The 13516-nt window shown below is 38.2% G+C and overlaps 1 protein-coding gene across 1 annotated transcript in view; it reads left to right on the top strand.

Annotated features, from left to right (window-relative positions):
• Window positions 1-12921, top strand: part of LOC114648482 (gamma-aminobutyric acid receptor subunit rho-1-like) — a 111310-nt gene extending 98389 nt beyond the window's left edge. The window contains 6 exon segments of the mRNA XM_051924811.1: window positions 433-586; window positions 753-787; window positions 790-810; window positions 813-907; window positions 909-945; window positions 10081-12921. Coding sequence (XP_051780771.1) covers window positions 433-586; window positions 753-787; window positions 790-810; window positions 813-907; window positions 909-945; window positions 10081-10376 — 638 coding nt within the window. The 3' untranslated portion in view covers window positions 10377-12921.
• The last annotated feature ends 595 nt before the right edge of the window (window positions 12922-13516 follow it).

Genomic DNA, 13516 nt, shown 5'->3' with positions numbered 1-13516 from the left:
ATTCTATCTTTGCATTTATTAAACAGCATGCCACAGCCCACTTGAAATATGAGTCCATCATTATTAAGATAATGGGCATTTCTGAACTGACCCCCAGAATTTCTTAATGTACAATTTAATGTGCCTAGAATTTTATACTAAATACAAAGTAGAGGAGCCTTTCTGGTACAGATCTACAGTATGTGATGGTCTGCTTTCGTCACCTGCTTTTCAGACAATTAACTGGCTTTCAGCTGATCTCTACTGAGAGCATAAATAATGTAGTATGAAAAAGTCTAGATTTATACTGTAACTGGATGCAGATTATGATATTTGTATTATTTTTAGAGATACAGTAATTTAAAACATTCACCGCTGTGCTTCACTCAGCAAATAAAATCCACCATAAACTGGAATGAGTAACCTGTCTTGTGTTCTTCTGCACATTTTTAGGCTGGTATAACCGACTGTATATCAACTTCACACTTCGGCGACACATCTTTTTCTTCCTTCTTCAAACGTACTTCCCAGCAACTCTGATGGTTATGCTGTCTTGGGTATCTTTCTGGATTGACCGTAGGGCTGTACCAGCTAGAGTGCCTTTGGGTAAATACAGTTCTTAGGGTTTTTTTTTTCTTTTTTTTTCTTCTGAATTTTTAAAAGCAGAATTATATATGGTGGTAAAAAGTACTAGAATTTGCAGTGCAACTGATAACTATCTGTGATTGACAAATTCTATACTTTTATGCTTTATTGGTCAATTTCTTTCAGGATATAACAACGGTATTGACAATGTCTACCATTATAACTGAGTCAATGCATCAATGCCCAGGTTTCCTACATCAAAGCAGTAGACATTATCTCTGGGGTCAGTTTTGTATTTGTATTCCTCTCTGTCTTGGAATACGCTGCAGTTAACTACTTGACCCACTGTTCAAGAAAGGAAAGAAAGGAAGATTCGAGACAAGGGTAATATCACAATGTACTGTTTTCTACTGTTTATTTCATATCTTTTTTTTAACATCAAATTCAGGCCAAGGTCTGTATAGCTTCTTAAGGTGCATGCACTGTTATAAAGTATTCTCATTCAGTGTTCTTGAACTTATCTTAAAAGAAGTCACGCTAACTAAATGTCTAGTATAGTGTTAATGGGGCAATGGAATAGACGAGAATGTAATAATAATGTAAAGGTGACCCTGCAGAAGAGTCAGGATACTGTAAGTGGTAATGAGCGCCTCCCAAGGTCCTAAGTAAGACACAGTTATGTATTCCAACTGACAGTAAAAGAAGACACCGTGAACAAAAGGAGCATGTGTTTAAGTACTGGATGGAATGTGTATATTACAGTATGTTTGTTCATATTAGAGCTGTGGAATTTCATTTCACTTTCAGAAGAATGTCTTTAGCTGCGTGATGTAATCTTAAGGTTGGTTAGAAGAAAAATGGCACTTTTGGCACAATGGCACAATTGAGTGGCACTTCAATTAAATAAACTTGCAAGCTTTCTTCAGAAGCTTTCAGTGTGTGAGTCGGTTTACAAGGTTGATCTTTCTTTTTTGTTGTAATCTGAATTTTGCTTTGGATATCTTGTACATGACATCCTTAAAGAAACTTCCTTTAATGACTCTGATTCCTTTACATTTCAGTTTTTTGGCCAACCCTAAATTGGCCCAATACCCTTATTTCTTAAGTCTGGATAATTTCTAAATGAAAAGGAAGAACCTGAGAGACAAAAGGTTTAAAAAACATTTTCTTAGGACCAGGATATTGAAATTCTTGAACCAAACTATTTTAAAAAAGCATGGTGGATGTGGATGCTATAATTTCATGTCCCATAATAATAAATGGCACAAACATTAAATGTAAATACACGAGGAATTGAGTAAACCAAGTAATGTGCAAGTAAGCTGAGTGAAAGTGAACGCTGGTATGATGTTCAACATATTCCTTTTCCCATAACAGTCACTTCAGTCTTGAAATGCATTTCTATTTATTTTTTGTTTATTTTGTTTAGCTTAAAGATCAAATCAATAAGTACAAAAAGTAAAAAAATAGTCAATACAGACATTACTAAGAATTAACACTTGAAATTATAAACAATCATAATCAAAACTCCTCCCCTAAAAATACACATATTTAATGGTAAAAGCATTCAGTCAGCAATTTCAGTATTTTTATCAGGTGGATGAATAAATGGAACAATAATTTAAAATAATAATAGATTGTTTGTTTCTGTCTCCATTTCCAAAATATTGTCAGATGTTAACATTTTCAGCTGCATGAATGCTGAAAGAGACAATTAGAGAAAAGGAATGGGGTTGAAAAAACTGACCTAAATTTATTTGCATGTGGGTCCAGCTGCTAACTGTCCTCTGTCTGCATGACACTATTGCTGCTGCTAATGTTCTGCAGTGGTTGAGTAGTGTGCTATCTGTGTGCTTCAGCAGCTGCTGTAAATCAGTGTTGTTTGATTTTAGCATGTGTTCAAATTTGTAGCATAGGAGCTCAGAAATCGACATACTGTAGAAACCTGGTACCTAGTGTATAACAACATGCGTAAAATTCCGTGATGTACAGACAAAAACCGTGGAAATGTGCGTATGCACAAAAAAATTCAGATGCAATAAATCTTGTGTAAAACAACTTCCACGCACTTCAGCTCCATAAATCCTGGTCAGCATGAAAACTCGCGCACGTTCATATGCCTGCCGCCCACCCCAACTCCTTCCAGAATTACGCTCCTTTGAATATGCAAATCAATATAAATAGCCCTTTAAGTTTAGCTTTTTGTGAAAAGACAATGGCAAAAGCATGGGGAAAGAAGAAGAATTTCAGCAAATGCAAAGTGGAGGTTTTAGCAGTGGTATAAGCAAACAAAAGGATTTGAGTTGAGTGATACAGAGTGGCAGAGACACTCAAAAGTTCAAGTTCAGAAAGTTACACAGTGCCCAAAATAAAAAAGAAGAGGTCAGATATCAAAAGGCGAGTCGTTAGCCCACCATGGGAGTGTTTTGCTGAAGCATATTAGGTTACAGAGAAAAGAAAAAAATAGGGACATAGTGAAGAAGAAAGGTCGAAATGTCAAGTTTAATCTCGAAATTTCCACTTAAATCTCATAGTTTATTTTGTCATTAAAGTAGAACATTGTAAACTTCATGTTATAATCTGTGTTTCTCAGATCCCATCGTAACTAAAGTAACACGTTAAATGCTTCATATTCTGTGTGTTCAATATGTGCGTATCACTACGTGCTTAAACAGGCTTTCTCTTTTGTAAACAGAAGCACACAGGCACTGAACTCCACACAGAATATATTACATTCATGATATTACAGCTCTCTGAACATTTTAAAATACTAAATGATGAACATGTATTAAACAAGGGGGCCTGTCCAGAGATTGTTCCTTCCTCCCCTATCCAGCGCTTGGAAATCTAAATTGACTTAGAAGCCAGTCCTCATCATCTGTAAATATATGCTCTCTTCTGTTGAACTGAATTGAATTCCTTTATTGTCATTTTATGGTACAGTGAGATTCGATATGCAAATCCTCCATAAACATATTTTCCTATAAAATAATAACATTTTTAAAATAATACAATAATAATAATATGATAAAAAAACAATTAAAAATATACAGTATGAAAACATAAGTACAATATACATTATATATTGTGCAGCTAGGTGCAAAATGGTTCATAAAGTGGCTTTGGTTGTGCAATATTTGTAGCTGTAGTGCAAGTTTACCAGTGAGGTTAATTGTAATTCTAAGTGCAAGCAGTTCTACCGGGAGCATTTGATGGACTGATTGAGTGAGTTTATAGCTCTTGGAATGAAGCTGTTTCTGAGTCTTGCAGGTCCATGCAGGAAAGGCTCTGAAGTGTTTCCCGGATGGGAGAAGTTCAAATAGCCTGTGCGCATGGCTGAGTGGAATCCATGCAAATGCTGATGGCTTTTCTTACGCAGCTTGTGCTATAAATGTCCTCCAGGGCTGGAAGCTGTATCCCGATAATCCTCTACTCTCTTGGCACAACCTGCTATAGAGCTTTCCAGTCAGCTGCTGTAGAGCTGTGATTCCACATTCAGATACAATGATAAAATACTCGGAGTGGTGCACTGAGAGTAACAACGCTAAAGCAGCCGTGGTATTTTGAATAGCTTGGCCATTCTCTGCACCATTACATTGTTACAGGTTGATCACAATCAGGTGCCTTAAATTTGTAAACGATATGCAATTAATTTCAGTGTATTTGATAAAGCCCGCATCATAGATGTGAATGTAAAAAAGAAAGTGAAACCACTCAGGAACAATAGCACTGCTTTGACGCTGGATGCCGCCAGTTTGCAAAACCGAGTGGAAAAATGCGTACGCAATGGTTTGTGCTGCCGTGAGAATATAAGTGGCTTTACAACAAGTTTAGTTTTTATACATCGTGATGTGAGCATGGAAACAGGCGCACGCAACATTGTTGTGCGTACACATCATTTATACATGAGGCCCCTGGTCTTTCATAATCTGTGCAATACTGAGTAGTGATGTAGTGATGATTCAAAATTAGTCCCACAGGAATGTGGTTATATCCTCATTTGGGATGGGTTTCTTCATTATGTGTAAACGCTGACCTATATTGAGCCTACATATGTAGCCTGTGGAGCCTACAGTGTATCTGCAGGGTAGCCTGACATGCACATCCTCAAAAATGATCTCCCATTTTTGAGACCCTGCGCAGTAGATCCTGCACAGACCCCTATGACTCTGATTGGTCAAATTGGTAACAACGTTTTTCCTGAAACAGGTTTCCATTTGTCTTCTGCTATTTTGAAGTAAACATTGAGCAGATTGAGTAAAGACTTTTTGAAGAATTTAGAAAATATACACATTTATATGATACCTCATCACAACACTACAAAGACAATCAGATAGCGGACAATTTAAGGTACAAAATATCGGCTGACATCAGTTTGTAAGATGGCAAATGTATGAAAAAGTGGAAAAATGTGAGGGGCAAATATGTTTGACTGCGGAAGAAAATGTGTAGCAAAAGAAGCAGGATCCTGGACAAACACTGCCTGCATGTTAATGGATCATTTGCATTTCTTGCATGCTACAAGCTCTGCCAACTAGCATTCAGGCATGTCCCTGCAGCAAGTATAAACTGCCTTCAATGGCTATGGTGTAGGTTCGACAAAGAAGTATTAATCAGACTTTACACTGATACGTAAACATCTGCTTCTACAATGATAAAACAGGTACAGAAAATGGAAGGATGTACTGCTCCTTGGCATGGCCCAAAATCCACATTAGGCTGTGAAAGTGAAAAAGATGATCACTGAAACAAATTCCAATATCCATCTTTGGACTACATCTAATTGCACATTGTGATGAACAGCCAGGACTCTTACCTGGCTGGAACGCCTTCTTAAGGGAAGGACCAGGAGAGCTTCCACGGCACAATACCTTCCCCGGGACGCTAGAGGGCAGCCCCTCTGGCTTGCAACAGTGCCATGGGTTGGAGCATGGAAGCTCAACACTGTTAGGGCCCGTGGCCACTGATAGGGTGAGCACAGAGAATAGCTGAGCCCTCCTCTGCAGGGTTGCCACCACACCTGGAAGGAGATTGTGGAATATCTGGAGCACTTCCAGGTGCTTTATAAAAGGGGCCTCCTCACTCCATTCAGCAAGCCAGAGTCAGGAGGTGGAGGACAACGTTTGAGGGAGGAGTGAAGGCAGAAGAGACAAGGAGAAGAAGTAAAGCCTATGCTGGGACTTGTGCTTCTGTCTGTTGTGTTGGATGTTGGGGAGCTGTGTGCCCCCTGGTGTCCACAACATGTTTATTCGTGTTCAGCAATAAGATTTAAGTGATTCAAGATCTTGGAGTTCATTTTAGCTGCTCCTTGTTATTTAGTAATTATTCAAAGATTTATATTTATGTATAGTTTTGAATCATTCCCATTCCTCTGTATAGTAAAACAAAGACTGTACTGGAATGGAATATTCCACCCTGGTTAATAGTCTGAAAGAACAGTAAAGTGACACCATCTGCTGACAAGAATAGGAAATTTATTTCATGGCTGGTAAAAAATTGGATTTCTTTTTCAACATGATTACTGAAGTCTGAGCAGTAATACATATAAAAAATTTTAACTTCAATAAATTTCCTCAATAATTGAATCCACTATAAATTACACACGAATATCTACTGGCAGCTTATGATTTTTCCACCAATGCTAGTAGACTCTACTAAAGTAAGTAAAGTGATTGCTACTACTTCACTTGATCCTTCCATTCCTTTTTGAGAAAGTTTCAATGAGAAAAAATGTTCAGTTTCTAAAGCATCTATAGGATTTTACATAAGAATGTTTATTATTTTTTTTAACCATTTTTTGCTTTCCATTGAGGGAGACAGGAAAACTAGTATATTTACCTTCAAATGTGTTCTGCACCTGTCTTAGTTTGGAAAGACAAAAAAGGCTGAGACAGAAGGAGGTTTTCTGTTCTAATTTGCAGAGCCAAAACTGTGAATGTAGTGATTTGTACAAAATAACTCCATTAGTAAGGGTTTTGTCATGACTGATTTGATCTATTAATAAAGCCAGTGGAACTGGTCTTCATTGTTTCCAGGAGTAAGGTGGTGGTAAATAAAAAGAATTTTAAGGTCTAGGCGAGAGTGAATAAAGTAACATCTAGAAACTGACAACCAAATGTGGAGCAGAAAACAATCGGGACATTGTATTAAAAAAAGGGTACAACCAAAAGTCAAAAAGCCTCAAAAACAAAATTGGCAGTTATTGCTAGGTAGCAAAAAGGTATGTTTCAACCAAAATCCAAAAGGATTTAAGGATGAAGTCATCATCATATGATGTTCTGCTAGCGGTGGGCTACTAGCAGCAAAAGAAAAATAATGATCAAAAGGCAAGGCATTAACTAAGAAAACAATGCATAGATTAAAACAAGAAAGTCAAAGAATCAGATATCAGAGCCAACATGTAAACCAGAATTCATAGTGAAAGCATGCTGCCTTAAATTCTAGGCCAGGAAAGCCTTTACACGTTTCAAAGTGAGGTTTTTCTTTAGAGTTTATGTGCAATCTTTGATAGAGATGACACCTCAATGCTGAACTTTTTTTCCTGTCATACCCGTGCATAACCAGGTCGTTACCTGTGAAAATTAACAAGATATCGCAAAAAAATATATAACATTTTTAAATACACGTTAAAGACAAAAAACATTACAAGAGTCTCCAGTATACAAAACCCACCCAGATGAGTTAGTATTGGAAAAACCTTAATGAGAAACTCAGAAAAAAATAAATTAAAAATAACTTTATAACAGTTCAAACAGCAAAATATTTATTAAAGTATGGAAATGATACAAAATATGACAGTTATTACCTTGGAGATAAACAGGCGATGTGGATTTTTAGTATTACATGCAGATTGTTTTAAGGCTATTTCAAAATTGTCAAGGCAAAAAGCAAAGGAAAAATGTAACCTGTGAAATGAGGGGACAATAAATATGCTGCACTGTGCTTGAATTTTATTATGGCAAATCAGCACTTTCACAGTCATATGAAAAGAGATAACATACATGTCACTGGCATTTGGCACATATCCCACCCTTGATCTGAAGGGTTTCTTACCAACGCCCTGTTGCTCACCCCTTCCTGTGCTGTTTTTCTTTATTGTTGTTGGAAACTTACAATGATTTGAGTGTCATTTGTGATGTGTGTTCAGCTCAGTTCTCCCTCCTTGTCACCTGTAGCTTATTCAAAAAAAGCTCAGTTTTTGAGCTTTGTGTTTTGCTGTTTAGTGGCTATAATGTTTGCTTTTAAACCGTCGAAATTTACTAAATGTCACCACTTTGCTCATGGTGTTATTGCTCTCCCTTTGTTCTTGTTTACAAATTTGCCCGTTCTGTTATTTTGTTATATTAATGGAAGGGATTGCTGTGCCTTTTTTTTCTCTACTCATCTATCTCACTTCATTAAAAATCAATTAAAAATGCCTCTTCTGACCGACAAAGTCCTTATTGACATTTTGATCCTAAATACACATGAGGAAAACATCTGACACTTAACCAACATCCATAAGCAGTGATATTACATAAAATGCCTTTACTTTTCACTGGAAAAAGTTTGGGAACAAATAAAAACACAAGGGTTCAAAGGACAAACACCTTGTTTGTTGTGCTGCAGCAGTCAAATGTTTGTGTCAAATGAAAAATATGTGAATATTAGACATGGTTATTATGTAACTTGGACCCAGAGACAATGATCCAGCTTACATGGAAACTGACATGGAAGATCAGTATGAGCAGATATGGAAATAGTAAAAGCCACCACTACCAGTTCACTGTAAAGAGATGTCAGCTGGGCTCAGTGGGACATTGGCACCCTTGGGACATTTAGTAGAGCTGGCAGTTCATACAATGTTCTTAAGAGACACAGTATCATAAAGCAGGCATCGTGATGTGACCTTCTCCTGACTCCTCTTGAGTGACTTGTGTTTCTTGTGCCTGTTATTTCTATTTATTTGTTTGTTTGTTTATTCATTCGTTGCATAAACAGGTGAAGTGTTTAGTTCAGAACCAATGGCTGCACTTGAAGTGGCAATTGTTTAGTTTAAAATTCAGTTTCCTAGCCATGACTAGGCCATGCTGCCTGCCAACAGGACAGTCCCTGACAAATATGGATACCATCACCAGAGAGTGCCTGCTTGATGTTAATACTTATCCCTGGTCAGCTGGGTCCCTGGACCATTCTTCAGTAAAGAATGTGTGAGGGTGTTATATTGATATTTCCTTCTATTTTATCCAAACCTACAGTTATCCAAAATTATATTTGCAAAGTCCCTCCATGAATATCAGCTTCAGGAGTTATGAAACAGATTTGCTTCATTTATACAGATTTGAGGAGGTCATATGCTGACTTTTGTTTTGATGTATAGGTGAAATTTGGTAACCTAGGCCCTGCAGAGCTGTCATAACAGCTGTACTCCTAATCAAAACCACCAGTTATTTAGATAATGTAGTAGCTGAATTGAAATGTTAGTGATATAGCAAAGTGTGGAGTAGAAGCGTGAATTAGAAACCACTTTTTTTTCATAGTGGAAGCTAGGCATGGAAACACAATAATTATTTACAACAACCACAAACGTTTGTGTGCCTTATACAAATGTTGTCCGTCTCAACTATAAATTCCATTACAGAGTCCTGGATGCCAGAGCCTATCCAAACAGCATTAATTACAACAGTCACACTTCACTGTTCCAGTTTAAAATAATGTGCACATCTTGAGGATATTGGAGTAAAGGGTATTGTGATGCTGAAAAGAGAAGAAGAGTGAGAGAGCCCACAGTAGAATATGAAAGCCTTGCAGCTGCAGTTAGAAGTCAGAAGTCCACTTGCACAGTTGAACAATGGGGGTTACATTTTAGGTCAGCTGGATAAAACAGTACTTTCTTTGTCAGATGCATCAAGTTTATTGTCAGCTTCTCCATGTGAGGATGCCATTTAGGAATGTGGAAGGTGTGGCACAATGGCTTATATGTTGTACCTCAAATAGTCTCTTTATTTTCTTCAATGTGGAAGTTACTTTGGCCTTTGTTTTCCTCATTGAGTGATCAGAATGTTAGCTGATAACAGACCACAATGAAGGTGCCAGCCCTTGGTGTGCAGTTTTCCAGGCTTATTCTTCAGTGGTGCTTTCCAGTAAATAGAGCTATGGGTACATCTCAACACAGGATTGTTTGGTTACAAAGAGGGTCTTTTTATGGTCTGTTTGAAACTGTCACATGCACGGGATGTACACTAAAGTGGCAAATAGTCAAGGACCGGAGGGCCCATATTGTCTGTAGATAGATTTTTAAACTCCATTCAAGTTTCTTCGAGGTCCCTAATAGTCAAGTTTGGCCTGCCCTTCAACGAATCTTTCAGGTTGGTAGAATGAAGTCCCAGGAACTTGACTTAGATACTTGTGGTTCTGAATGTGCAGACATGGGCTCCAGTCACCAATTATAGAAGTAACATTTCACAGCAATTATTTTGCACACAAACCAACACATATTTGGAAAATTCTAAATGTTTGTCATGGTCTGTCATTTACAGCTCCCTTGCACTTGTGGTCTTGCTCATCCTCGGCCAATGATGATGGATACAAGCTACAGTGATGCAGATGTCAATACCACCGGGACATACGGCGTGCCAGAGAATGGGGACAAGCAGGAGAGAATTTTAGTGCATTTGGCCCTGGCCGATGAGCGAACATCCAGCAGGCGGAAGAACTCAAGGGGTTACATCAGCATGTGGATTGACACCCATGCCATTGACAAGTACTCCAGACTTGTATTTCCGGGTGCCTACATCCTTTTTAATATAATATATTGGTCCATTTACTCATAGTGAAGCAGTTAAAAAACACAGTCACCATTACCTTATCTAGACAGTGGACACTGCAGAAAATTATTTGACTTGCATTTTTTTCCATCTTTATTGTCATTGTAAATAATTTGTAATTATTTGGGAAGGGGAGATATATTTTATATCAAGGGGGAAACATTTCTATGATTGTCATTTCATTGTGTTATGTTTAAAAATCATACATACAGTATTTATGCCTTTTGTTTCCATGTTGTAATGACCATGTTGAAGAACTTTGGTTCATCTGGATTTGTGTCCTCCATTTTTTTATTCAATGCAAACTGTCAGTTTTCTTTCTGTACTGATGAACACTGGAAAGAAGACCAGTCCAGTGCAAAGTACATTCGCAATCAGCCATGTTAGGTCACTTCAGAGTCATTAGTTGCCAGTTAGATTATGAGGAAATGCGAGCAACTTCTGGAGGAAGCCCACAGAGGCACAGGAAGAACTTGGTGCTCTGTACAAAAGAGGCATCCTAGCTTGAGGTTTTTAGGTTCTTAGTTGCTTTTTACAATTTACCATATGCACATAATATACACATGGGCACACAGGGCATTAAAATGATCGCTTAGAGGATAACTCACAAAAACTGCAACACAGTATGCAGCAGGAGATGAGTAAACTGAACTGTGCAATAGGTAAAACATGAGAATAGGCCAACACAAATACATAGTAACTGCCTTGAACCTGGAAGCTCAAGAGCCAAAGCAAACTTTAACCATATAAAGAGTCCATTAGGTCATGTGGAGTCCCTGATAATGCTGAAGCCCCTCCTTTTAGGCAACTTTAGGAACATGGAACCATCAAATAAACTAGGGATTGTGAACTGTTAGACCCCAAAACTAATCGCATGCCATACCAAGTAACTTTGCCCAATTTTCTCTTGGTTTAATTTGATAACCACTTCACTTGCAGATGAGATTATATATAGCGACATACAGCATATGATACAGTTTTAATATCTGTTTGGTCTTCTTCATTTACCATCACATTAATTGTGGCAAACCCCATAAGAGGTTAACTACAGAATCTCCCGGGGTATCACTAAACCAAGAAAAACGGACCAAGAAGAACATATTACAGAAAGGGGTGTATATTAAGTAGCACAAAAAAGAACAAGATGATTTTAAGTAAGACAGGAAATGGCAGAATGAAAAAGCCTCCCTGACTATCCTGTCTTTAGCAGTTTTCCACTTCTCAAACAGCCACCCAGCACCCTCACTTCTCTAGTCCTCTAACCCTCTGCCTACCTTTTTCTACATTCCCCGCCTTTCTTCTTCTTGCAAGTGAGACTTTGTCCATATTACCTCTGGTGACACTAAATCGGCGAGGCAAGTCACAAGGTCAGGCGTGGTTAACGGTCCCCCCTTCAAATATGTGAAACAAGCCGAGTTCCTGTGAATGTGTGCTCAGATGTGATCAGCTGAAGATTTCAGGGGAGCCGAGCTGCTCTCTAAGGGTCCCCTTTAACGTCAGGATGTGATGTTGTTTTCCATGATAATGAAAATTACTACAAGCATGCAAATATCATTTTAGAGAGTGTGCCAGAATCTAGCAACCATAAAAATGTTAGAATCCATTTCTAATGTTTAATCGCATTACAGCTCCATTCAAGTCAGCCATCTAAAAGTTCAAATGAAAACAAGCCAAACACATCAGTGGTATCATTTAAAGCATTTCTCAAGAATGTCTGAGAGCAATTCCATCATAAAGTCCACAGCATGGATAAGAAAGGAAAATGTTTGCTTGTATTGCTTGTTTATGTCTGTTGATGTATTTCACTGTATTGTGTTTCTAATCTTTAATGTTGAGAGTCTAAAAAGCGATAAATGTTACCATATTTTCTTACTGCCAGATTTTGTAAATCAGGGTTTACCGAAGGACTTTTCTGCCATTTTGTGCAGCAGTGGGGCATAACTCGGGATTCCAGTTGGCCACCAAGCTCCTCTGTGATCTTTCTACTAGCCCAATGATTCATCTTATTATTTTCATGTTTCAAGGTCTTCATTAATTAATATCTTTAAATTAAAGTGGTGTCTTAGGATGCACCTTCATTACTAACGCTGGTGGCTCTGTCTGGGTGGAATTTACAAGTTCTCCTGTTCTCTTCCACAGATGTACACATAAGTTGATTGGCGACAATAAATCATCTGAGTGTCACCAAGTGTGAGTGTGTGCCCCCCATGACCACATGCTTGATGATGCTGGGATCAGTGCCAGCTCCACACAACCCTTGTAAAGAGCAAAATGGGGTTCAAAAATGGGTGGCTGGATGAATTTGTATAAAGAATATCATGGCTGTCAAGCAAATCACCCTTATAAGCCAGATAAATAGTTCTGTTTATTGCCAAGTCAGGTGAAGTACACTGGTGGGCTCTATGACCCTCTGTGGCCCAAGCTGTGCCAGTCTGGCCACCCCTAACTGCTTTCTCAGCAGGTTTCAGCAAAGTGAAAATCTGTTGTATCTCATGCAGGTTGTTACTACTGCAACTTCTGAAGCCATCAATAAACATCATTTCTAAAGACACTTTTAGCTTCTTTTTTTTTCCTGTGCTGTCAAACCACAATTAAATTTAATCTTAAAAAGATCCCTAAGCATATGAAGCACCAGGGTGACAAGGGGGTCTTTGGTGGCATCGTGTGGTGGTCTTGTTTTATTGAGTGACTTCACTGCATTAATGAGCCCCCACAGCCCTTAACTGGATAAGGTGACTTTCAGAACTTTAGGGTATCACTGAAGTCAGAAGCCCCTCATAAATGAATTGAGGTCCTGAAGTGGGCTTCTCACCTTCTATTGAGTTTATTGATGATTAAGTTGTGCGTTTCTCTTGTTTATGTGGATTTACTTATTTATGTTTACGGGTAAAGAAGGGGAAGGCTGGCTTGTTGTCTTTGTCCCTTCTCCTAGGTTTAAGAAGCTCCACCTTAACCATGGATGCTGACCTGACTGGGTTTGCACAGTAGTAGCCTACATGTGATGGCCAACACTGCTTACGAGTTCGAGCTTCCTAACCTGTGATGTAAGTAGTAGTAAGTAGAGAAATTCTTGACTTGCATGTCAAATCAACATGGCCATGATAAACAAGAAAATATTAAAATACAGACGTTCATTTTAATTCACA

This window comes from Erpetoichthys calabaricus, chromosome 3 (genome assembly GCF_900747795.2).
Source record: "Erpetoichthys calabaricus chromosome 3, fErpCal1.3, whole genome shotgun sequence".
Taxonomy (NCBI): Eukaryota; Metazoa; Chordata; class Cladistia; order Polypteriformes; family Polypteridae; genus Erpetoichthys; species Erpetoichthys calabaricus.
The sequence above is the reverse complement of the archived record's forward strand: the minus strand, read 5'-3'. Positions and strand labels throughout refer to the sequence as shown.